Source organism: Geotrypetes seraphini, chromosome 1, assembly GCF_902459505.1.
Source record: "Geotrypetes seraphini chromosome 1, aGeoSer1.1, whole genome shotgun sequence".
Lineage (NCBI taxonomy): Eukaryota > Metazoa > Chordata > Amphibia > Gymnophiona > Dermophiidae > Geotrypetes > Geotrypetes seraphini.
In genome coordinates this window covers 86,556,969-86,582,238 of record NC_047084.1, presented here as the reverse complement: position 1 = coordinate 86,582,238, position 25,270 = coordinate 86,556,969, and the positions used below count along the sequence as shown (strand labels likewise).

The 25,270-nt window shown below is 44.8% G+C and overlaps 1 protein-coding gene across 1 annotated transcript in view; it reads right to left on the bottom strand.

Moving 5' to 3' along the window:
• CFAP53 (cilia and flagella associated protein 53) overlaps positions 1-25,270 on the bottom strand; it is an 87,215-nt gene that overhangs the window by 51,130 nt on the left and 10,815 nt on the right. Inside the window, exon 3 of the mRNA XM_033934567.1 lies at positions 10,954-11,127. Within this exon, the coding sequence (XP_033790458.1) occupies positions 10,954-11,127 (174 nt within the window). The remainder of the gene's footprint in view (positions 1-10,953; positions 11,128-25,270) is intronic.

Below are 25,270 nucleotides of genomic sequence, written 5' to 3'. Positions count from 1 at the left end.
TGTGAGTTTTGGTCTGGTCCAAGTAGTAAGCAACAACATGTTTACAGTGCAATGTGTGGAGTGCTGCTTCACCAGAGTGAGAAAGTGATCTTGGAAAGAAGACAGGGAGAACTGTACACTGGTTTAGATGAAATTCCGAGATGACCTTTTAGAGGATCTTTGGACGTGTGTGAAGAATCACCCTGTCATGGTAGAATGTTATATGGGGTGGATCTGATATGAGCGCTTGATATTCACTGACTCAGCGTACAAATGTAAGAGAAATGAGGAAGACTATTTTCCAAGTGAGATGCTTGAGAGATGAAGTCAAGAGTGGTTCACAAGGAGGTTTCATCAGAGAGGAAAATATAACATTAAGGTCCCAAGCAACAGGTGGATGCTTGAAAAGTGGCTTGGTATGGTAAAGGCCTTTCATGAATCTGGAAACCAAAGGATGTACAGATAATGACTTTTTATCCAGTGGATCCTATTTTGGTTGATCTCTGCCCACCAAGATACAAACGGATTCACTGTCCTAGAAAACCAAAGAAAGACGGAGGTCTAGAAAATTTCTTACCATAAGACTAATAGATAGCAGTACAAACCATCTGGTAGCTGGATCATGGTAGAAGATAAACTATTTGACCTGATCTCTCACTGTACCACAACCTTCACCAAGCTGGTGAATCTTAGGGACTAAAATTGTAATATTGAAACAGAAAACTAATCCATGGTTTTCAGAACCATTATTAGCTTTAAGAACAAAGTAGTACAGCAAATTACACATAACTGGAAAAATTATGACAGATTGAATTATAATTTTTGGTGGAATTCAGTTTGCCATATATATAAAATGGAGCATACATTTGCAACACAAAAAGGATATATAGATAAGTTTAAGAAGATTTGGGGACCATTAACAGAATATTGTAATAATTGAATTTCATTTTCCCATGATAAGAAAATAATTTAAAGAAGGAAGGGTGGGAGGGTTATGGGGAGGGGGATTTATTCTCTTTATCATAATTTATAAATAAATAAAGGGAAGGGGAAAGGTTCATAATGAAATAAAAATTGATAAAATCAATACAATATATATGTTGTATAATTTATAAGAAAAATAATTACAATTATATAATATATAAAATTGTAAAAAAAAAAAAAATAAGATAAGATATGTTATGTATAAAATACATTATAGAAATGTCAAGTGTATTGTTAAAATAATTGAATGAAAATTTATAACACTTGTTGTTGAATGAAAAAATCAATAAAAAACTAAAACAGAAGAACAAAGTTAAGAAGGTTAGAGAGAGCAGAAAACAGCAGAAGCAGGAGCACTAAATCAGTTGGAGAAGAGAAATAAAACAATATAAGTTAGCAATAACTGAAACCAAAAAGTTATACTATGATAACATGATTAATCAGTGAAGAAACTTCCAAATGTCTCTTTAAGATCTTTAACTCGTAAATATCCACCAGAGATGATATAAACAGATCTGCTTTGCAACAACTGAATGAAGAAAGTCTGGCATATTATTTTCAGGAAAAATTAGGTCAGTAAGGGAGTCACATTTATGCACACCTTGAAGGACTGTATTGAAGTAGATTCTGTAAATGACATTATGCAGGAAGGGGTACCGGCTAACAGATGGAAAGAATTCCTTGTTGCCACAGAAGTTTCTGCCATGCTGAGAAGACTAAAAATTTTGTTCCTTAGATATCTGTCCAGCTAACATGCTGGAACATATACTTTCAGGTTTCTTGTCATGGCTGACTGATTTCATTAATGTATGCTTAAAAAAGGACGTATTCCCAAGAACAATATCTGCCATTACACTGACTCCCATATCCAAAGCCTCATAACTGGACTTATCTAAAAGTGGAAAAATTTAGGCCAGTGGCAGGAATACCATGGCCTGCAAAGTTTTTAGAATTCTATGTTAATTCTCTGATTTTCTATGATTAACTGATGGATTTCACAGCACACAACACTGCTTCAGGGCTAGCACCAAATCCTTACTGTTAGAATTAATGTCAAAAGTAAAATCTTATCTAAGCAAAGGTAAACAAACCATCCTGTTGCAGTTTGACATCTCTGCTGCTTTCAGTGTAGTGGACCACTTTCTCTTGCTTCTAAAATTGAGTGAACTAGGCTTACATGGAATGGTTTTAAAATGGTTTACAGAATTCCTAGGCAATAGAACATATAAGGTATGAAAGGACAAGAAGTTCCAAAGTTGGAGGGCCTTCTGCGGTGTTCTGCAAGGCTCCCCACTGTCACCGTCCTTATTCAATGTGTATTTGAGAACACCGGATAAGAGTTTCTACTTTCCTCAAGTTCACACATTTTCTTATGCAGACGATATCTTCCTCCTTTGTGCGGTCACAGAATCCTAAAATGATACCTTAACAAAGCTAATTGAGGATGTGATCACAGAAGAACTTCCTTAAACTTAATAAACTGAAGACTTAAGATGTTTTGGTGATTATAATTTACTATCACATACATATCTGGTGTTAGTTACAGGAGAAAACTTAAGACTGATAAAACGTCAAAGGTCCTACGCATTATTCTTGTCACTTATCTAACCTTTGGAGCCCAAAACTCCTTAGTCAGGAAAATTTTCTTCATATTGAGACAACTTAGAACAATAAGACCTGTCTTTAATCCAGACCCAGCTTTAGTACAGTTGCACAGGTGGTCTTGAAAGGTCACTTGGACACACAAAGTCAGAGGCGTGAAGAAAGTATAAGAGGTTTATTACAGAATGCATGCTGGACCCCTGAGCTCCAAGCTGGCTCAGAAGTGCCGAAACCAGGAAGTTATAGAGATATTTATTCATTTTTCTGGCTATACAACTGAATTCTAGAAAAAGCTTTTCACGTGTTACTTTTCTTAACACTCATTGGTTCTAAGCTCACACTAGCAGGTAACTAGCAGGACACTTATCTAACTCTTACAGTTCTAAATGTTAAATGTACAGAAGGGCAGGGTACATCATGGCTCAAACTCTTATCTATTTAGCTTACAATGTGGTAAGGTAGGGACATACATTTTAGGCAGATGAGGTCAATAGATTGTACACTGTTTTCAGCTATGTAGGCCAGAGCAATATTTTAAACAACAGTTAACCATTTCATGACCCTACAGTCTTACTCCCATATCTGGAGCATTGCAACTCCTTATACTGTGAAATCTCAGAGAAGGAATATAAGAGATTACAGCTTCTCCAAAACATGGTGGCTAGACTAATCTTTCACTTAGGAAAATTTGAGAGAGCCAGCCCTGCAGGTGAAAAGAATTCAATTCTATAAGGCCATATATGGTGAGCATTCCAATGGTCTATAATCTGACATCAAAGTCACGTGTTTCTTTTGTAATTAGAGAATGTTTACACTGCACTTTCCTTCTCAACAAATATACCAGAACAAGCTATTCGTGTCAATCTTCAACGTTCAAGGTCCTAACATCTGAAACAGCCTACCGCACTACCTGTGTCAGCTCTCCACCCATTACCAATTCAGGAAACCATTGAAAACATATCTCTTCTCACTGTAATTCTCATGGCTTATACTCCTTACAGCCTATGAATCTTGTACTTCAATGAATAGTCAGAAATATTATTGTAATCCACAATTAATCCTTGTTGAAAATTGTAGGGTATAAGAAATTGTATGGTACAGTATGGTGTATGAAAAGCACTAATAGCACTGAGATGAACTCTGACTTAAGTAGTTTTGAGACCAGAGTTGGAAAAGTGTAGAAGATAGTCTAGAACCGATAGGAGAGGACAAGTGATCATATCTAGCGACTGGAGATTACACCAGACTGTGAAGTGAGTCCACTTGAAATGATAGCAGTGCTGTGTGGAAGGTTTTCTAGAAGCTTCAATGATGGCTGATACTGGTGCAGATAGTGCAAAAGCATCTACTTGGTGGGAGAGAGATACCATGCTGTAAATGCATTCTGTCAGTAATGCTGGAAAGATTTGAAGTATAATAGGCTCTTGTATGCTGAATTGGAGGAGAGGGAACCATGGTACTATGAGAATCACAGTGGCCTATTCTTGGTGAAGTTTGACTAGAGCAGGGGTAGGGAACTCTGGTCCTCGAGAGCCATATTCCAGTTGGGTTTTCAGGATTTCCCCAATGAATATGCATGAGATCTATTTGCATGCACTGCTTTCAATGCATATTCATCGGAGAAATCCTGAAAACCCAACTGGAATACGGCTCTCGAGGACCGGAGTTCCCTACCCCTGGACTAGAGTCTTCCTAACTAGAGGCATTGGAGGGAAAGCATAAGAAACTTGCCCTGCCAATCAAGGAAGAAGGCATCTGACTCCAGATGATTCGGAATGTAGAGTCTGGAACACAAGAGTGGAAGTTTGTGGATTTGAGAAGAAACAAAGAAGTCTACTTCTGGGGTTTCCCAATCTGAGAATATCTGCTGTAAGATGGTTGAGTGACTTGTTTGCTAAGATGTTTTGTTTTACTGCTAGATAAATTGCCTTGAGAAATATGTTGCGAGGAACCGCCCAGGGCCAGATTTGGATCGCTTCTTGGCAAAAAGGGTGAGACTCCTTGTTTGTTCACATAGAACATGGTGACTTGGTCTACATGATTGAGGAGGTGATTCTGAAATGTGCGGAGAGCACTGCGGATTGCTCGAAGTTTCAGGAGATTGAGGTGGAGAGTTTCTCATGAGGAGTCAAGATTCCTTGGGTATGATGATTTCCAAAATCGAATTCTGTAACGCCCTATTCAAGGGAATTCCCAAAAAGAAATAAGACACTTACAAATCAGCCAAAATGCTTCTATCAAACTCATTATGAAAGCAAAGAAATCTGACCATGTTTCGCCGTTCCTTAAAAAAGATCACTGGCTCCTGGTGTCTCATCGAATAACCTATAAAATATACCTGTTAACTCTCAAGTCTCTCCTTTATAAAGCCCCAGCCTTCATTGACAGACTCTTGATTCCTTATGCTCCCACCAGAATACTCCGATCCAATGACCAATATTTACTGACTGTCCCCTCCCTTAAAATTATCAACAAATGTCAACAATACATTTTCTCTGTCACTTAAAGGAAGAGCATCTTATAGACAGATTTAAGAGCAAGTTAAAATGCTTTCTTTTTAAAGATGCTTTTGACTGTTAGCTCCCCAGATTTGTATTACTCTGTCAATCTCTGACCTCTGATCTCTCCTAACCCTTCTGCTTAACCCTCCCTGTTGTTTTATCCCCTATTTTTCTTATTTTCTATCAACTATTGTATTTTTTACCCTTTTTTTCCTTTTGTAGCGTATGTCCTGTACATCAAGTCTATGTTGCATATATTGTTCCTCTGAAAGTTGTACATTTTTTAAATTATGTACATCGCTTAGAAGTATGATCGAATTTTAAATAAAACTTGAGGCTATTAAGGTGGGTTCCCCAACTGAGCATGGAGAGCTGAAACAGAAATGTCGCACTTTGGAGCGCAAATGGAAAAAAATCTAAATCCCCCTCAGATAGACAGACCTGGAGGGTCAATATTAAACGTTACAATTCATTACTAAAAAAAGCCAGGAAGAACTTCTTCGGAGATAAAATCTCCAGATCCAACAACCAGATCAGTACGTTGTTTAACATTTGGCGCTCCTTAACTACAAAAAATGACCCATCCTTGCTCCCCTCGTCGCTATCAGCAGATGCCCTTGCAAAATTCTTCAATGGAAAGGTTACCACCCTAAGATGCTCCTTCCCGCCTACAGTTTCAAGTTTCAAGTTTATTAGGATTTTATATACCGCCTATCAAAGTTATCTAAGCGGTTTTTACAATCAGGTACTCAAGCATTTTCCCTCTCTGTCCCGGTGGGCTCACAATCTATCTAATGTACCTGGGGCTATGGAGGATTAAGTGACTTACCCAGGGTAACCAGTCTCCTACAACTCCCTAATCTCTACTGACCTCAACCCTTCCCTACCTGTCTCCAATCCCATTCCAGCCGACAGATCCTGGACCGTTTTTGAGCTTGTTTCCGAATTGCAAGTCTCCAAACTCTGCCTCAAACTAAAATCTTGCAAGTGTACCTTGGACCCTTTCCCCTCCTACCTATTCGAGAATATCTCTACACAGGCCATTGCTTCCCTCACCAAACTTATAAACGCTGCTCTAACATCGGGCCTTTTCTCCTCCGAAATAGGACATATTGCACTAACACCTCTACTGAAAAAGACCGACCTTGATCCCTCTATTCCCTCCAATTACCGTCCAATAGCAAACATCCCTCTCCTAACATCCTCATCCATCATATCCACTCAACCCTCATCCTACCTAGAAAGATTCTCTATTCTCCTACCCCCACCAATTCGGCTTCAGACCCAACTTCAGCACCGAATCCCTATTAACCTCACTAATCTCTAAGATACAACAACTTCATTCTCGCAACAAATTCGCTGTACTTCTACAATTCGACCTCTCCGCAGCTTTCGACGTCGTCCATCATGATATCTTAATCTTCCAACTCTCTGAAATAGGCATAAGTTCCACAGTCTTAGACTGGTTCTCGAAATTCCTACGCTTACGCTCCTACACCGTTAATATAAAAGGTACCTCATCCCCTCCCTGGAAGCCGATATGTGGAGTCCCGCAAGGCTCACCCCTCTTTCCTATCCTTTTCAATATTTACATGTCCTCTCTGAAACTTCTTCACCTATCCCCCCTGGAAACTCTCTACACCTATGCTGACAATATCCTCATCCTCCTCGAGACCGACTCGAACCTCACTAATCTCGCTGAGAACATATCCGCATGTATAATGAACCTCCATTCCTGGGCACATTCTGTACAAATGAAATTGAATGAGTCCAAAACAAAATTACTTTAGCTCGGCCCAATATTAGATCATTTACCCACCTCCATCCCATTATATTCCGGCTTCACTCTTCAGCTTGAGTTTTCAAGCAAAGTCCTTGGCATCATCATAGACTCCTCTCTCTCTTTCAATGACCACCTCAACTTCTTGGTAAAAAAAATGCTTTTTTAGTCTTCATATGCTGAGGAAAGTGATATCGTACTTTCATCATTCTCACTTCATCGTCCTTGTTCAATCCACCATTCTCTCTAGACTGGATTATTGCAACTCCATCTATTTAAGCCTAACTAAAAAAAAAACTCCATAGACTTCAGCTAATCCAGAACGCCGCGGCCAAGCTTATTTTCGCAAAAGGCAAATTTGACCACATGTCCCCACTCCTGTCCAAACTTCACTGGCTCCCAGTTCACTCCAGAGTCCTCTTTAAATGTGCCTGTTTAGCCTTCAAGATCCTACATGGCATCCTCCCTCCCGTTATCTCACTCTTCTGGAATTCCTCTAACCCTAATTCCACTAGATCCTCCCAAAAACTGAAACTATCATTCCCCTCTGCAAAAGGTATATCCTGCGTAGGAAAACTAGGAACATCCCTCCCCTTTAGAACCACAGAACTCTGGAATAATCTCACATCCCCGCTCAGAGTTTCAAGTTCCCGCCAATCCTTCCGCAAACACCTGAAAACTTGGCTCTTTTCAAAAATCTAACACTTCCCGCTTTTTGGTTCCCTGTCCCTCTTTATCTTCCTAGCTCCTTTCCTATAACCTTTTATTGTAGCTCCTTTTCAACCTAATCCTGTAAACCGTGCCGAGCTCTACGCTTGTGGAGATGGCGCGGTATACAAACCTAAGGTTTAGTTTAGTTTAGTTTAGGTATGCATTGTTAGTATATTTTTGATGTGGTAGAATGTGGAATAGAAGGCCCCTGAAAGTTTGGTAATATCCAGCACTGGATGGACTGACGAAGGTCTGAGGTCACTTGTATCTGTTGGGAAAACACTCCGGTGGCTTGAGACCATTGGGTCAAGAGGGTCCACTGAAGATCTCTGAGATGTTGATGGGTAAATGGAGTCACATGAACTGTAGATACTCTGTGGCCTAGGAGACACAATATTTGGTGTGCAGTCTAGGACAGCTTCAATGAATTATAAGGTTTGAGTGGATTGAAGATGAGATTTCTGGTAGTTGACTGTAAATCCCAGAAATTCTAATAGATGAACCATGGAATTGATGGCCTGGTGAGCTTGTTGTAATAAGGCCTTGATCAACCAGTAAGGGAACACATGAAACCCACGAGTGGAGGGTCACAGCTACTATTACCAAGCATATTGTGAAGTTTCTCAGTGCTGACACCAGTCCAAATGGTAGTACTTTGTACTGGAAGTAGCGTGTCCCAACTCAGAGGCGAAGACAGTTCCCATGGGCAGGTAAGATGGAAATATGAGTGTACTCTTCCTTAAGGTCTAGAGAGCAGAGCCAGTCATTCTTCTCTAATAGTGATAACAGGGTTTCCAAAGAGACCTTGCAAACGTTTCCTTCATTAAGTATTTGTTGAGAGCTTGGAGGTCCAGAATTGGATGGAGACATCTGGTCTTTTTCAGTATCAGGAAATATTTAGAGTAGAATCCTCAGCTCCTCTCCTGCAGGGGAATTTGTTATATGATATTTAGCTGGAGGAGGGCTGAGAGCTCTTGGTGAAGGAAGGTCTTCTGAAGGGAGTTGAAAAGAGACTTTTTTGGAAGATGATTTGGAGTTTTCTTTGCTGTAAATGAAGAGCATAGCCCTGACTCACTATTTGAAGGACCCAATGATCTGTAATTATGAGGGTCCATCAATGGTTAAAAAAAAAAAGTGGTGGAGTTGACCTCTTATGGGTGGAATCTGAGGTAGAGTGAGAGATGCATTGACAATGCTCTCTATTAGGGAGTCAAAAAGACTGCTGTTAGACTGAGCCTGAGATTGAGTCTTCTGCTGCTTTTGCTGTCTAGGATGCCTCTGATTTGTTGAGCAGGTTGATATAGAAGATTGGTTATACTTTTGTTTAGAGTAGTTAGTTGAATGTTTGGAGATATTGGGATATCTCTTTGATGTCTCTGACTGCATAGACTTGGAAGTTGCTAAGGTTGTCATGCAGTCAGTGTGCCTCGAGTCAGATTGTAAGTCCAAGTCAAGGGCACGTCCCATGTCCTGTACGAACCTCGTGAAGGAAGGTCGGTGGGATCCCGTGGCCCCTTGCGGGGACGGTGACCGAGACCTCCGTTTTGCCGAGAAGGAAGGGGAAGCCTCCCTCGAATAGCGAGGTTCTCGCTCGGACCCTCGATCCGACACCGGGGACGCGCTATGGAAACGCTCCTGGGTCGAGGACCTGCGTCGCCTCGAGGAGCCCCTCGGGGACAACGCCGGGGTACGGGGTACCGACCGATGTCGGGTCGGGGACCCCTCCCCGGACCCCCTCGGTGAAAGCCTAAAGCCTTGGACCGGAGCCCTGGACCGAGGGGGAGTCATTAGAAGCTCTGGGTTAGTGAGAAACAGCTCGGTAACCCGTAGCGGTCCCCCCGATCGGGTCGAGGGGGAGCGGCCTCGAACCAGAGGTGAACTCCGGGCCTTTTTAGAGAGGGGCTTCGATCTTCATTTCGCCTCGAGTGCCTCGGAGAGGAATCCGAGGAAGAAGAGAGGCGGCGAAAACGGCGCGCTTTGCCCCAAGGGGTCTCGACGTGTTGCTCAGGCTGGTCCGGCGCACGCGAGGTCGAGGTCGAGGCCGGTTGAAGGTGAGCCATGGCAGCAGAGAGCTCCATTGTGATCATTGCTCGAAGCAGCTCCTGGAATACCGGCACGGACAGCATCAACGGCATGTCCGAGGCCGCGGTGCACTCCACCGGGGGCGATCTCGATTCAGAGCATTCCCGAGTGGTGGAGGCATGTCCCGAGGTCTTTGGGGGTTTCGCCGGGGCCGTGGGTAAGAACTCCCCCCTTGTCCGGCCAGTGTCCCCGAGGTTGGCTTCTTTGGAGGTATGGAACCTGAGGAAGGAAGAGGGGACTTACCCGGGGCCGAAGACTTCTGAGAGCTCGGGGTCTTCGAAGTTGAGTCCCGAGGTGGGGCCGAGGTGGCCGGGGCCGAAGCCGGGACCGATCTCGAGGCCGAGGTCGAGGGTTGATCGGCAGCAAATAGGTCCGCCATGCGGGCCCGTCTTCGGCGGAGCGCCTGGTGTTGGAAGGTTGCGCACCGGGGGCAATTTTCTGTTGGATGATTGGCCCCCAGGCAGAGGATGCACCAGCGATGCGGGTCTGTGAGTGATAGAAGACGCTCGCACCCGGTGCACTTTTTAAAGCCCGTAATGGGCCGGGACATAGGAAATCCAGGCGACCGCGGCCAATCAGGCCACGCGGCCGCGACGATCCGGGAGCCCCCAGATCGCGAGAAAAAAGCGCTAAAAGCGCGATGAGCAGGAAGAAGAAAATGTTTTTATACGCACAGCGACTTTTAGCGAAGAAAAAATAATAAATCGTGGTGCAAAGAAGCACTGGGGCAGAGCTAAGAAAAAACATGTCTTCTTAGCACAGCGGAAAAAAATGAGAACCACGAGGAGGGGATGCGCCCTCTAGTGGAGCAGGAGACACACATGCGTGGTGCAGCACAGCAAGCTTGAATCTTCAATCAAGTTTGCTTGAAATGCTGTCCGCATCGGAGCTCCGTAGATGACGTCACCCACATGTGAGAATATCATGCCTGCTTGTCCTGGGATAAAATCTGATTACTGCTAGGGGGGGTCACAGCTGCCATTTTAAATTCAGAGCAGCTATGGGGAAGGAACTACGGGGGACCATTCCCCCCCATCAACTAGATTACAAAGGACAGGTTTGGGAAAGGGATTCTACTTGGGATTTGTTTGGGGGGAGAGGAAATTAAGAGGTAAAATGAGGGGTCAAGCAGTCCCTCCAGTGCATTCCACTCTAATCATTTGATATACCACTTATTACATAAACAATAAGACCATGTGCAATAAAATACAAATCAATACATTATGACAAATGTGATAATGAAATAGTGCCACTTTGTTCCTGTCAACACCATTATTTATTTCTTGTAACCAATATGTAGACTAATTAACTTACCTGAACCGCTGATCTAGCTTTTCATCAACCAGATTTAGTCTCTCCAGTTCTCTTTTTTCTCGCAAGTACTTGGCCCTGTCTCTCATTTTGGCTTGTCTTTCCAATGTTGTTTCTTTCATAGACTCCATTTCTTTTATATGCTCTTTTTCTTCAGCCTCCAATAGTTCCCTAAGCCTGAGTAGAAGCAATTAAAAACAATAGCCCATTCCTTATTGTGTCATTATTGTTTATGATAGATCTATAATGGAAAATTAAGTTTATACCTTTGATAATCTTCTTTCTGTTAGTCCCTGTAGGATTCCATACGCTAGGTGTTCAATCCCAACCCGCAATTTGGGAGTTGCAGAAATCCACAAACTTTTCTGAGCACATGCTCCACCCCCTTAGCCTAAAAACTACCAAACATATCCAGTTAAGTACCAAAGACAAGTAACATAGTAACATAATATATGACAGCAAAAATAAACGAGGCTATACAGGACTGCTTCATGGAGCAGCTTGTCAGAGAACTGACGAGAGGAAATGCCTCTCTGGACCTTATCCTCAATGGGCTAAGAGGACCTGCAAAGGAAGAGGAAGTAGTGGGACCGTTGGGAAACAGCGATCACAACGTGATCAAGTTCAAAGTTGAAGTAGGAATATCGAAAGGGAAGAGAACCGCAGTGACAACTTTAAACTTCAAGAAAAGAAACTACAAAGCGATGAGAGTAATGGTAAGAAAGAAACTTAGGAACAACTCAAAGAAATCTCAGACTGTAGAGCAAGCCTGGTCACTATTCAAGGACACGGTGAGCGAAGCACAACATCTGTACATCCCCAGATTTAGAAAAGGATGCAAAAAGAACCGAGCTAGAGACCCAGCGTGGATAACCAAAGAAGTGAAGAAAGCGATAGGAGACAAGAAACATTCATTCCGGAAATGGAAAAAGGACAAAACCGGGGAGAATTGGAAAGAGCACAGGAAGCATCAAAAAGAATGTCACCGCGTGGTTAGAATAGCAAAAAGAGAATATGAAGAGAGGCTAGCCAGGGAAGCAGGAAATTTCAAACCTTTCTTCAGATATGTTAAAGGGAAACAGCCAGCTAGAAAGGAGGTGGGACTGCTGGATGATGGAGATAGAAAAGGAGTGGTGAAGGAGGAAAAAGAGGTGGCGGATAGACTAAACATGTTCTTTTCGTCAATATTTACAAAGGAGGACACATCCAACGTGCCGGAACCTGAAAAAATCTTCACAGGGGACCAGGTAGAAAAATTAACATCAATGGAGGTAAGCCTCAAAGACGTATATAGGCAGATAGATTAAAAAGTGATAAATCTCTGGGCCCGGACGGAATCCACCCCAGGGTTTTGAAGGAACTAAAGGAGGAAATAGCGGAACTACTACAGCAGGTTTGTAACCTATCCCTGAGTACAGGCGTGATCCCGGAGGATTGGAAGATAGCAAATGTTACGCCCATCTTCAAAAAGGGATCAAGAGGTGACCCGGGGAACTACAGACTGGTAAGTTTGACTTCAGTTCCGGGGAAGATGGCGGAAGCGCTGATAAAAGACAGCATCGATGAGCATCTAAAAAAAAATAAACTGATGAAAACAAGCCAGCATGGCTTCTGTAAGGGAAGATCGTGCCTAATAAACTTATTACACTTCTTCGAAGGAATTAACAAACGAATGGACAAAGGGGACCCCATAGACATCATATACTTGGATTACCAAAAAGCCTTTGACAAGGTACCCCATGAATGCCTACTACGGAAACTGAAGAGCCATAGGGTGGAAGAAGACGTACATAGATGGATCAAAAATTGGTTGGCGGATAGGAAGCAGAGGCTAGGAGTGAAGGGCCACTACTCTGACTGGAGGAGGGTCACGAGTGGTGTTCCACAGGGGTCGGTGCTCGGACCACTGCTGTTCATTGTATTCATAAACGATCTAGAAACAGGGACGAAGTGCGAGGTAATAAAATTTGCAGACGACATCAAACTATTTAGTGGAGTTGGGACAAAAGAGGACTGTGAAAATTTACAAAGAGACCTGAACAAACTAGAAGAGTGGGCGACGAGATGGCAGATGAAATTCAATATAGAGAAATATAAAGTCTTACATGTGGGAAACAGAAACCCGAAGTACAGCTATACAATGGGATGGCTGGAAATGGGTGAGAGTACCCTAGAAAAGGACTTGGGGGTAATGGTGGACAAGACAATGAAGCCGTCGGCACAGTGCGTAGCAGCCTCAAAGAAGGCGAACAGAATGTTAGGTATTATCAAGAAAGGTATTACAGCCAGAACGAAAGAGGTTATCCTGCCGTTGTATCGGGCGATGGTGAGCCCGCATCTGGAGTACTGCGTCCAATATTGGTTGACGTACCTTAAGAAGGATATGGCGATACTTGAGAGGGTCCAGAAAAGAGCGACACGATTGATAAAAGGTAAGAAAAACCTTTCGTATGCTGAAAGACTAGAGAAACTGGGGCTCTTTTCACTGGAAAAGCGGATGCTTAGAGGGGATATGATTGAGACGTACAAGATCATGAAGGGCATAGAGAAAGTGGAGAGGGACAGATTCTTCAAACTTTCGAAAACTACAAGAATGAGAGGGCACTCGGAAAAATTAAAATGGGACAGATTCAGAACCAATGCTAGGAAGTTCTTCTTCACCCAAAGGGTGGTAGACACCTGGAATGAACTTCCAGAGGGTGTGATACGACAGAGCACGATATCGGGGTTCAAGAAGGGATTAGATCATTTCCTGAAGGAAAAAGGGATAGAAGGGTATAGATAGAAGAATACTGTACAGGTCCTGGACCTGATGGGCCGCCACGTGAGCTGGGCATGATGGACCTCTGGTCTGACCCAGAAGAGGCAGTGCTTATGTTCTTAAAAAATAGTGATTTTGGGTCTGGGGATGAGGGGGACCTGAACCCTACCCTCAGAAACTGTGAAAAATTACTTTAAAATTGTTTTACAAGCCATCCCCAAAGTTCCCATAGGAAATCAAGGATTTTTTGCCTCAGAAACAGCTCCAAATGATTCCAGACTTGAGATCTTTGGACTGCCAGCCAGCCAAATACCTCCACCCCCACGGATCCTCATCTATGCAGTTGGAGGCGGGAAAGGCAGTCTGCGCCTTGAAACCCTGGTGGGTTTTTTATTTTTATTTATAATTTTCACAATAATTATCACAAGCATTAATTTGTTACAGAAATACAGAGTCAGGTACAATATTTTCAAAACAAAGAGGATTCCCAAACCAAGTAAAAAAAGAAACATTAATTTAAAGAATTTTGTCATTTCATGATTCTTAAGTTGTAACAAATTGACCTCTTTCTCAGACCTTTAAAAGGAGAGAAAATTTAGGAGAAACAAAAAGTAAACATAACATAATAACATAACTTTATTCTTCTATTCTGCCACAATCAAACGATTTCTAGGTGGTTTACACAGAAGAGAACTGGACAATCAGCGAAATACAAAATACTAGTAGTAAAAGTACATGTTACCTAGAGTATAGACAATGTAAAATTTTTGTTATGAATAAAACTTCAGTTAAGAGATGAATTTATCAAATAGTACAGTCTTAATTTCTTTTCGAAATGCGCCATAAGACAGCATGGCTCCACTAATATAATTACCCAACCCAACCCAACCAGATAAGGAGATCTCATCTTGTATAATACAAAGCTGCGTTAGCGGTTCAACACGCGTAATAACGCGCGCGCTAAACCACCGGCCTTGCTAGCCGCTAACGTCTCCTCTTCAGCAGGCGGTAGTTTTTCGGTTAGCGCAGAGGTTAGCACATGATTAAAAGTCACGTGCAATAAAGCCGCTAACGTGGCTTAGTAAAAGGAGCCCTTAATGTGATCAATAATATTCCGCTTACATTCAAATTACACTGCTGCCATTAACTATGAATTAAGTTCTTAACATCCCAAAAACTTCGAAGTTGCTCAGGAATAAAGAAACATATTTGGACCCATCATATCTAATTAAACATTTACAAGGGTAACTTCCTGCCTCATACTCAAAAACACTTTCCTATGGTCTTGTGTTGTTTTTACCACATCTGGAAAAATCCATATTTTTTGACCGAAGAAAAAGTTTTGAGAAAAGCGATTGATGAAGGTTTTGAGAAGAGCGAAAGTATAACCTTATTATTGCATTCAGGTCTTGCTCAAAAACAAACTAAACATGCAACGCACTCCAATACTCAATTTCTTCCTGAGAGCTCTCCAAAATCTGAGTTATATTATTTAAGTCCATAGGTTGCAGTCTCTCAGCTTGATTAAGTTTGTAACTTTATCCAATTTTTTGGGAAGATATATTCTATTGATTGGGGGAATCGAATCTGGGGTTAACTTCAGATTCTCTATTAAGTATTTTTTTAAATATGTCCAAGGGTGTAACTACAAAAACTTTAGGAAAATTCAGGATTCTTAAATTGAGTCTTCTATTGAAGTTCTCAATTTGTTCCATCTTTCTCTGGATGAAAATTTTTTCCTTAACAAAGTTGTCAGATACATTCTGCAATGAAGCAATCTCTTTCTCAATTTGGTCAAATTTGGTTGTTATTTCTGATTTTATATTTTGTACTGCTGCTGAGAGATTATTCAATTTACTCATGATAGCTGAGACTTCTGTAGCATATTTAGTAACAGCCGCTTCGAGTTTTTGGAGCACCAGCCAAATGTTGTCCAATGTCACCTTTGGGGAGCCAATTATCTCAGGTCCTTGCTTGGTTGTAAACTCGGCGTCCTGGTCCGAAGGAGTCTCCCCACTGCGTGAACGCGTTGGGTCCTTCTGGTCTTCGGCACGCATGCTCTCTACCTCTTCCCATGCTGGATAATGTAGCAAACGAACAGCCAGAGGGGATAAAAATATTTCAAGCCCTGAAGCTCCAGAGGTTCCTCAGGTGCAAATGCTGGGGTTACCCCTCCGAGAACAGATGGAGAGCTAGCCATGAAGCGTTCCATTGTGGCTTGTCAGTGCGTGAAGGAATCCACCCGGGGAACACCCTTACACTTGGTGTGTGGCATAATAAATCCCAGCGGCCAGAACAATGACGGATTGTAAATTTGGGGAAATTAGCAGAAAACAATGGAGCACTCACTCAGGTAGCTACCACACCGCCGCCATCTTGTTCCTCCTTAGCACCTTGTCCCAGGTGGGTTTTGGTCCAGACGCATGCAGCCTGTGCTTGAAGCCTGTGACAAGGTCACCGGCAAGCAGACTCCCACGGGAAGGGACCCCAAGTCTAGAAATGGTGGCATACAGCAGGCTGGCCCCACAGATCTACCAGAGCTTCTCTGTGAATCAGCAGTCTGGCACCATGGGACTGCATCCTTTCCTCTGACAGGGGACCACCGGGAAGGGGTCTCAAGTCACTTAAGCCACCGAGAAATGAACTTTAAACGAAAAAATAAAAGTAGGGCCACTGCAAAAGACTTCTGAAAAGACTGCTTGCAGAAATTGTAATTGGATATGTTTACTAGATCTCAGGCTAAGGGGGTGGAGCATGAATTAAACAAAACGCGCAGAACTTATTTTGGAAACAAAATAAACAACTCAAAAGATCAATCTAAGGCTCTATTGAAATTATGGAAATCCCTGACAAGGTAGATAATCTAATAAAAGTGTGAGACCCACAGTGGATAACTTGGCACAATTCTTTAATGACAAAATCACAATTATTCGCTCCTCATTTGTACATTCTACACTTGATTATGAACAACTTTATATTGAAAAAACTTCTGATGATATTCCAGCTGATAAGAGTTTGGCATTTTTTCTTCCTGTTGATGCATGCCAAGTGAAAAAACTATGCAATAGACTTGGAAAAAAAAATTGTATACTTGATCCACTTGATATCTTCTGCAATATATCACCCTCTGCTTTGCTTTGGTTAACAACTATGGTCGGGGGTCACGTGATGAGTCTGGAGTGAGCGGACGTGTTTTTCGAGCTCTCTGACCCCGGGTCTTCTAACATCGGCTTAACTATCCTTAAACTGCTGGCTGGATATCTCAGCTCCCCCCGGATTTTGTGCTACGGTTGGGTGTGTGCGAGGGGCAACTCGCTGGGCCGCTGGGACCTGGCATGCCGGTACGGGCAGCAAAGACACCTAAGCAGAAGTCGGCCCTAGCTGGGTCTAAGATGGCGGCGTCCCCGGCTCCCGTTTCGGCGCCGGCACAGTGGGGAGAATGGGCCCAGGAAATTTCCCGCATGGTTACCGCTGCCCTAGAAGATCGTTTGCACAAACTGCAGTCTGCAGTGGAGGGCATAAATGAGCGCTTTGAGTCCCACGCCACCCGTATCGCAGCGGTGGAGCAACGCATTTCCGATGGGGAGGACGCGGCTTCACAAGATCGGGAAAGTGTGACCGCCTTAAGGGCTCAGGTGGTCAACCTCACCAGCCGGCTAGATGACCAAGAGAACCGCCAGCGGAGGAATAATTTACAGGTGGTGGGTCTGCCGGAGCTTCGGGCGGATCAGGATCTGTATAACTTTTTCCAAGTATGGCTCCCGACGCAGCTGGGCCTGGCGCCGCCAGTGGCGGGCTTTTTGTGCGAAAGGGCTCATCGCCTGGGGCAGCGCTCGGGAGACTCTAACCGTCCACGAGCAGCGATAGCGCGTTACCTGAATTGGAGAGAGAAAGACCTCATCCTTCATGCCTACAGGAAAGCCGGTCTGCTGGAATATGAGGGGCGGAAGCTGCTGTTGTTTAACGACTACTCCCTCCACGTGGCGTCCCTCCGCAGAGAAATGGCGCCCCTGTGCACAGCATTCCATCGGAGAGGAGTGCGCTTCGCGTTAGTCTACCCAGCGTCTCTGCGTGTCTGGCGGGAGGGAAAGCCTTACACCTTCCCTGATCGGGCGGAGGCCCAACGCTATTTGGATTCCCTGCCTGTGGCCGACAACGGAGGAGTCCCTGCAGCTGATCGGGTGGTTTGAGCCGCATGGTCGGGGCGTTCTGCTTCCAGTTTTTGCCTCTGGACTGTCTGCCTGCTGGCCGGTGGTGTAGACTGTGGCCCTGCGATTCCTGCTGCTCTGTTGGCTGGTCTTGGCTGGCGTGAGCGGGGGCGGTTGGAGGGACTGGGGACTGGCAAGGTTTGGTGTTTATGCCGTGCTCCCTTGCTGTTGGAATGAGGGCTGGACTGATTTCACGGTTCCCAGCCTTCTTCCTCTTCTCTCTTTGGTTGTTGTTTGCTTTTTCAGCTGGGAATACATGGGCAGTGTTGTTTCTTGCTGTGGGGGGTGAGCTTTCTTATTGTAAATCTGTCAGTACTCTCTCTTTGTTTTGGGAGACCCGGGGTTCTTGAGTGCTCTGTAGGGGATTTTGGGTTGCTTGTGTTTTGGGGTGTGCTGTATATTGTTTTTTCCCTTTCCTTATTCTGTTTTGTCAGGGGTGGGATTTTTGGGGATGACTACGGGGATTGTTTCTCCTGGGGGAGGGTGTGGGGCTGTTCCCCATTTTTTCAGTCTGTGCTGGGGGGCTCTGGGGATGGCTCTGGGATAGTGTTTTTTCGGGGGGTGGGTTGTGGTTGGAGGGTAGGGGGGGTTGGGGGTGGGGGGTTAGGGGGGGGATGTTGTGTTTGTGTGTGGGGTTGGATGGCTGTGGTTTGGATGGGTTGTGGAGTAGACTGTGTGTGTGGGGGTGCAGCGATCCCGGGGGTGGATGTACTGGATTCTTTGTTCTGAGCTCCTGCTTGGGGGGATTCTGGTTCTCTGGGTTCCAGATGGGAGGCCTAGCTGGGGGGCAGCCCGTCTCTACTATTTTCAGGTATACTGTTCTTGCCTTTGGGACATTTTTTTCATTATGACTAAGTTGACCATATCTACTTTAAATGTAGACGGGATCCATTCCCCTATTAAGAGGAAAAAATTGTTGTCGTGGTTCCGAAGGAGGGGGACGGATATCGCTTTTGTGCAAGAAACCCATCTTTCGGCTGCGGAGCATCTCAAGCTGCGGCGAGAATGGGTAGGCGAGGTCTGTTCGTCCTCCTTTGGTGCCCGGAAGCGAGGGGTTGCCATTCTTATTCATAAACAGTTGCCCTTCCATGTTCATAAAGTTCTCCAAGATCGTGATGGCCGCTATGTTCTAGCTTTGGGGGAACTATGGGGTCATAAGTGGCTATTGTGCAATGTGTATGCTCCTAATGTGTATAATCATAAATTTTTCTCGGATTTGCTTGCCAAGATAGCCATGTATCCTGAGTATCAACCGGTGGTAGGAGGGGACTTCAATATTACCGCTGATCCCGCACTGGATTGTAGCCCGGCTAAGGGTGGGACCAGGGACCACGGAGCCAAGGGGGTGAACTTTTTGCTTAGCCAGTTGCAGCTGTTGGACACTTGGAGGATTTTGCACCCTGCGGAGCGCACTTACACTTTCTACTCGCATCCCCACAATGTATATGCCAGATTGGATTACTTGTTGGTGTCGCCCTCTCTGCTCTCCAGAGTGTCTGGGATTGATATCGAGGAGGTTCCCCTGTCGGATCATTCACCAGTCGTCATGGAGCTTCAGTTCACGTCGGATCCTGGGGAACGCCATTGGAAATTTCCATGCTCTCTCTATCGAGATCTCGACTTTCATAAATTTCTTCGGGAACAGTGGTTGGAGTATAGTTCGCACAATAATACCGAAGATGTTGGTCCAGTGACTTATTGGGAGGCCTCCAAGGCGGTCCTGCGAGGGTTTATTATTGCTTATCTGTCTCGTAAACGGCGGTCACTGGATGCGGAATTGTTGACGCTGTCGGGGGAGCTTCGACAGCTGCGGGCGCGCCATTGTACTTCTCTCTCACTGGAGGACAAACTTCGCCTCTTGGACGTTCGGCGGCAGATCGATGCCATCCTGACGCAGAGGGCTTCCCGCGATATTTATTTTCAACGGTATAAATTGTATGCCTGGGGAGGTAAGACAGAGAGGTTGTTGGCTAATTTGGTCCGGCCACCGCGTACCAGGCAGGTTATCCTCTCCATCAGAGACCACAAGGGTACCTGTTACACGCAGGAGCGCCAGATTCAGCAGCAATTTGTTCACTTTTATGAATCTCTGTATGCGAATAGACCGTTCTCGGACGCTGACCGGGATGCTTTCTTTCAGGGGCTTCGGCTCCCTCGGTTGACAGACGCCCAGTTGGGACAATTGAATGCCCCTATTAGTCCCGAAGAAGTGCAGATTGGTATCAAGCAGCTTAAATTAACTAAGGCACCGGGCCCGGATGGGTTTGGATCTGAGTATTATAAGATTCTGTCGGATCAGATCTCTCCGGCTTTGGCGGGAGCGTTTAATGCACTCTCTGAGTCTCGCGGTTTGGGGTCTCCTAATATGGCCCATGTGGTGCTGCTGCCTAAGCCTGGCAAGGATGCGGCACAGGTGGGTTCCTATCGACCTATCTCCCTCCTTAATCAGGATGCCAAACTCTTTGCCGCTCTTTTGGCACGTCGTTTGAATGTCTTTTTGCCGCTCTTGATCCACGAGGACCAGGCTGGATTTGTGCCAGGACGTTACGCGTCAATGAATTTAGTTAGAGCCTTGATGGCCCTCCATTCCAGGCGTGGCCTGACTGGAGAATCGGCTATTGTAGGCCTGGACATGGAAAAGGCCTTTGATAGTATCTCCTGGCAATATCTCTTTTGGATTCTGCGGCAGTTTGGCATAGACGGTGCTATTCATCATTGGATCAGCAGCTTATATATCCAGCCACAGGCCAGGCTGTTGGTTAATGGTCAGTTTACTGCACCGTTTGCTTTAGGTAGGGGGACGCGACAGGGCTGTCCGTTGTCCCCGTTGCTTTTTGTGTTAGCTATTGAGCCATTGGCGGCCAGGATTCGAGCTGATCCGGATCTTCGGGGCATTCATATTGGAGAACAGGAGAGTCGCATTAATCTTTTTGCCGATGATATTCTTCTTTATCTGGATGATCCCCGGAGGGATTTGGGGCGGGTTCTCGCCTTGGTCCGCTCCTTTGGCGATATTTCTGGGCTGCGAGTTAATTGTGATAAATCTGAACTTCTTCCTTTGCGGTCTACCCGAGTGGAGGCTTGGCACGCGAGCCTTGAGATTCCCCCGGTGAAGGGGCCGATGCGATATCTGGGAGTATATTTAAGTCCTGATCTCAAGCTTCTGTATCGCTATAATGTGCTCCGTCATTTGGAGGAGATTCGGCATTTGTGTGAGAAATGGAGAGAACTTCCCCTGGGGGTTTGGGGTCGTGTGGCTTTGACTAAGATGGTCCTCCTTCCCAAGATTTTGTATCCGTTGCAGGCTATCCCGCTCTGGGTTAATGCTAAGGAGGTGCGTCTGTTTCGTTCGCTTATCTCCTCTTTTGTTTGGCGTCATAAGCGGGCCCGGATTAGCTCTGCTACCTTGGCCTTGGATAAATATAGGGGTGGTTTAAACCTTCCTGATCTTCGTTATTATAATGTGGCCGCTTTGTTCCGCTTTATCCATGAAGGATGGTCGGGGTGTTATAGGTTCTCTTCCCAGAGCTGGGTGGAGTCGTGGTGTGCCCCTCATTCGGTCTTGTCTCTTTTACATATCCCATTGTCGGTTATACCGGGAGGGGGGGCTAAGTTTGCATATCTCTTGCCTATGAGGCGGGCGTGGCGGTGGTGGAGACGGCGGCAGGGGAAATCTCCGGCTGCATCTCTTTTGTTGCAGTTATATGGGAACTCCGACTTCCCGCCTGGAGTGGGACACGCCTGGTTCCGGCAGTGGGAGCAGAGAGGGGGAAGAACACTTCATGATATTGTCTCCGTGGGGGGGGGGCGGTTTCCTTCTTTTGAACAGCTGCAGACCCACTGGCACTTGCCTAGGACTCACTTCTGGGCTTATCTCCAGGCCCGGCATTATTACTTCTCTCTTGACCGCCGATGGGGGGATGCTTGGCTCAGTGGTCCCTTGGATGTTCAGTTTTTTCAGGTCTCTCCAGCTTCCAACAAATTGGCTACTTGGTATCGGATTCTGAAGGCCGCTTCGGATTTGGGATCTATTGACCGTTTGGCCTCCCGGTGGCAATCGGAGCTCGGTATTGCATTGGACCGTAAGGCCTTTCTTGATCTCTTTGCCACCGTGCACGCCATGGGGGGTTCTACGGACTTTAGGGAAATGCAATTTAAAATTTTGCATCGGGCTTATTTATCTCGGGCTCAGGGAGCTCGTATGGGCCTATGGGAGGACGCAGTTTGTGGTAAATGTAAGCGTTTCGTGGGTACCCTAACTCACCACTTTTTGGAGTGCCCTTCTTCTGCTATCTGGCTGCAGGTTCTCCCCTTTTTGGAGCGCCTTCTACATCGAGCTGTACCATGGTCTTATGGGTTTCTGCTCTTGGGGGATCAGCGTGAATTGATTGAGGGGGGGCTCACGCTCCCTCAACGCAGGGTTCTTTACATGGCTGTCTTGGTAGTAAAAAAGCTCCTGTTGCAGCACTGGGTGGACGAGTCTGTTGCATCCTTTCCGCATTGGCTGGATCGGTTGGCTATGGTGGGGCGCTATGAGCTTCAGCGTCTTCCCAAGGCTGGGAGTTTGATTCACTGATGCTATCGGGAGCTGTGGCAGAAGGTGTTACAGCTCTGCTCCGGCTTGGAGTCGGAGGGCATGTCTTCCTCTTCTTGATTTGGTTCCTAGTGGGGGGGTAGCGCTTTCTCCCTCTGTCTTCCTGTTTCTGCTTTTGCTTTTGCTTCTGTTTTTGTTTTTGATCTTTCTCGGGTGGCTGCACCGGTGTGGATGTAGGGGGGGAGGATTGGGTTGCTTGGATGTTTGGCTGTCTAGTGGTATGTGTGGGGACTGATTGTTGTGGTTTGGGTTGCGTGAATGGGATTGGCGTGTGTTTGTGTGGTGGGGTTTGGTATTTTAAAATGTCAATTGTGAGGGGAACCCACACATGGGATTTTTGTACTGCGGTTCTTTGTTGTTCTGATATCCTGTACTGTTTTTGGATGCTCTGCTTTTTGATGTTTCACTCGTGGCTGTGTGTTCCTTTGCTGTTGACAATAAAGATAATTTACAAAAAAAAAAAAAAACAACTATGGTCAATTGTGTACTTAGTAAAGGTTATTTTTCTAACAAAATGGGCCATATCGCATTAACTGAGCCTCTATTGTTTAGAGGATGATCCGGTATATAAACCGAAAGTTTAGATTAGATTAGAGCATGTGCTCAGAAAAGTTGTGGATTTCTGCAACTCCTAGACTGCGGGTTGGGATTCAACATCCAGCATATGGAATCCAGAAGGGAAGTAACAGAAATTAATATGGATGTCAACATCAAGTTTATCTGCTATAATAATTCCCTTAGAGCACATGTGCACTTCAAAGTGGTAGGTCCGTGATCCGTGGCACCTTGCCCGCGCATGCGCAGTGCCTACCTCAACTGATTTCTTGATTTCTGACGCCGGCTGACTTCTGACTACGCTGTGCTTGCCAGCTTCCCAACCCTGTTCCTCTGAAATCGGAAATGGGGGGAGGGAGGCGAAGTGAAGCCGGCAAGCACAGTGTTAGAGCCCCCGGAGCATGGCTGAAGTCGCTTCCTGACTAGGGCGGCATTGAAGGAAGATAGGGGAGGGAGGGAGGCTTCAACTCGCTGCTCCTGCTTGCTTCGGGCCTTCCTCGCTGCTGGGTCCTGCCTTCGCGGAAACAGAAAGTAGGTGGGACCAGGCAGCGAAGAAGGACCAAAGCAAGCAGAAGCAAGTTGTGAATGCTGCGCTGCCGACGGCTGTGTGAGACCCGGTAGGGGGGGGACATGAGAAACACTGCCAATGGCTGTGCACTCAGGCTAGCTGTACGATGAACAGCATTTGAAGTGATTGTAAAGCACAATTTGTCTTTGAAATTGTTACTCTTTCCTCACCATACTGTTCTTTGATCATATTAATTTTTCATCCTAATAAAAATTTACAGTTGTTAGAAAGCTACAAATTTCCAATTCAAAGTTTCTCTTATTAGTCCAGTACCTGTCTACATCTCCCACATAGTTTAAAATTAAATGCAGGCTGAAACCTTGGTGCACTTTCAGGCCTATTTTAAGCTATTAAGAATAGCGGGTCAAAAACGTGGCTTGGTGAGTTTTGCAGCCAAAAAATTGCTCTTTCAAATGGTGCAAGAAAGAGATTGGAGGATGTATAGCTGTGATATATCCGTGGGTTCTCTGTCCTGTTGGACTTTTTGGTGTTTACTTAGCTGTGATATATGACATTAAATATAGCTAGAATTTGCATAATTTTTTTCATCAATCTTAATAAAGATATATCTCAGAAAAGAAAAGCATATTGTGGCTAAGGGCTCCTTTTACTAAGATGTGCTAGCATTTTTAGCGCACGCAGGATATTACCGCGCGCTACACCACGCAACTAACCCCAGCTCAATGCTGCCATTAAGGTCTAGCGTGCGCGGCAATTCAGTGCACACTATTCCACGCATTAATGCCCTAGCGCAGCTTAGTAAAAGGAGCCCTAAAAGTTTACTGGGGCAATTACTCACTGCTATCTTTTCCAGTTCCTAAAATCTGAGCCCTATTGTGCTTTCTGTTCAAGAGCTATGTTGTGTCACATATTTGCCTATGCATTTCACAACAAGCTTTTTCATCAGCTTTGTGGTTCCTCAGTGATAAAGCAAAGAATGCACCAATCATCTGAGTTGTATATTTGGATTCAGCAAAAACAGTTGTACTAGAAATATGACTTTTAGCTTGGTCAAGCAACTATCCTTTCAACAATCTGAACCAAAAGTTGACATTTTGGAACTATTTTCCATGGAATGAAAAAATTGCCCCAATAATGAGACTCCTAGCTTTGGAAGAATTTGAGATCCAGCTCTAAGACTCTGCATATATTCATTGCATGTCCTATTGTACTTTCACTAGAAATTTCATCAACTTCTGAGATGGTCAGGTGGGGAGGCCTAGACTACTTGACATGGAATGACCCAACTGGGTATCCTTTGGAATATCCTTGTATAGGGGAAACATTCAAGCACTTCAATTCCCCTCTGTATTTCAGAGGCCATGTAGGCATCCATTATACTCCTGGCAACAGATGTCACATTCAATCAGAGATGATTAAGCAAATGAGGTGAAACAACTATAGTAGCTCATAGTGACCAAATATCCAGAACTTCACTACTTGCTATTTTATCACCTTATCTTCAACACCCTTTCTCCATGATGAGCAAAGTTTAAAGAAGCATCTACAGTCATGTGAAAAAAATTAGGACATCCCCATGAAATAGTCAGTTCTTTCTTAACAAATGTTTACATATCGATGTCAAATCTTTTTTTATTTATCTCTGGAAAAGGAAGTGATGTAATTGCAGGTAA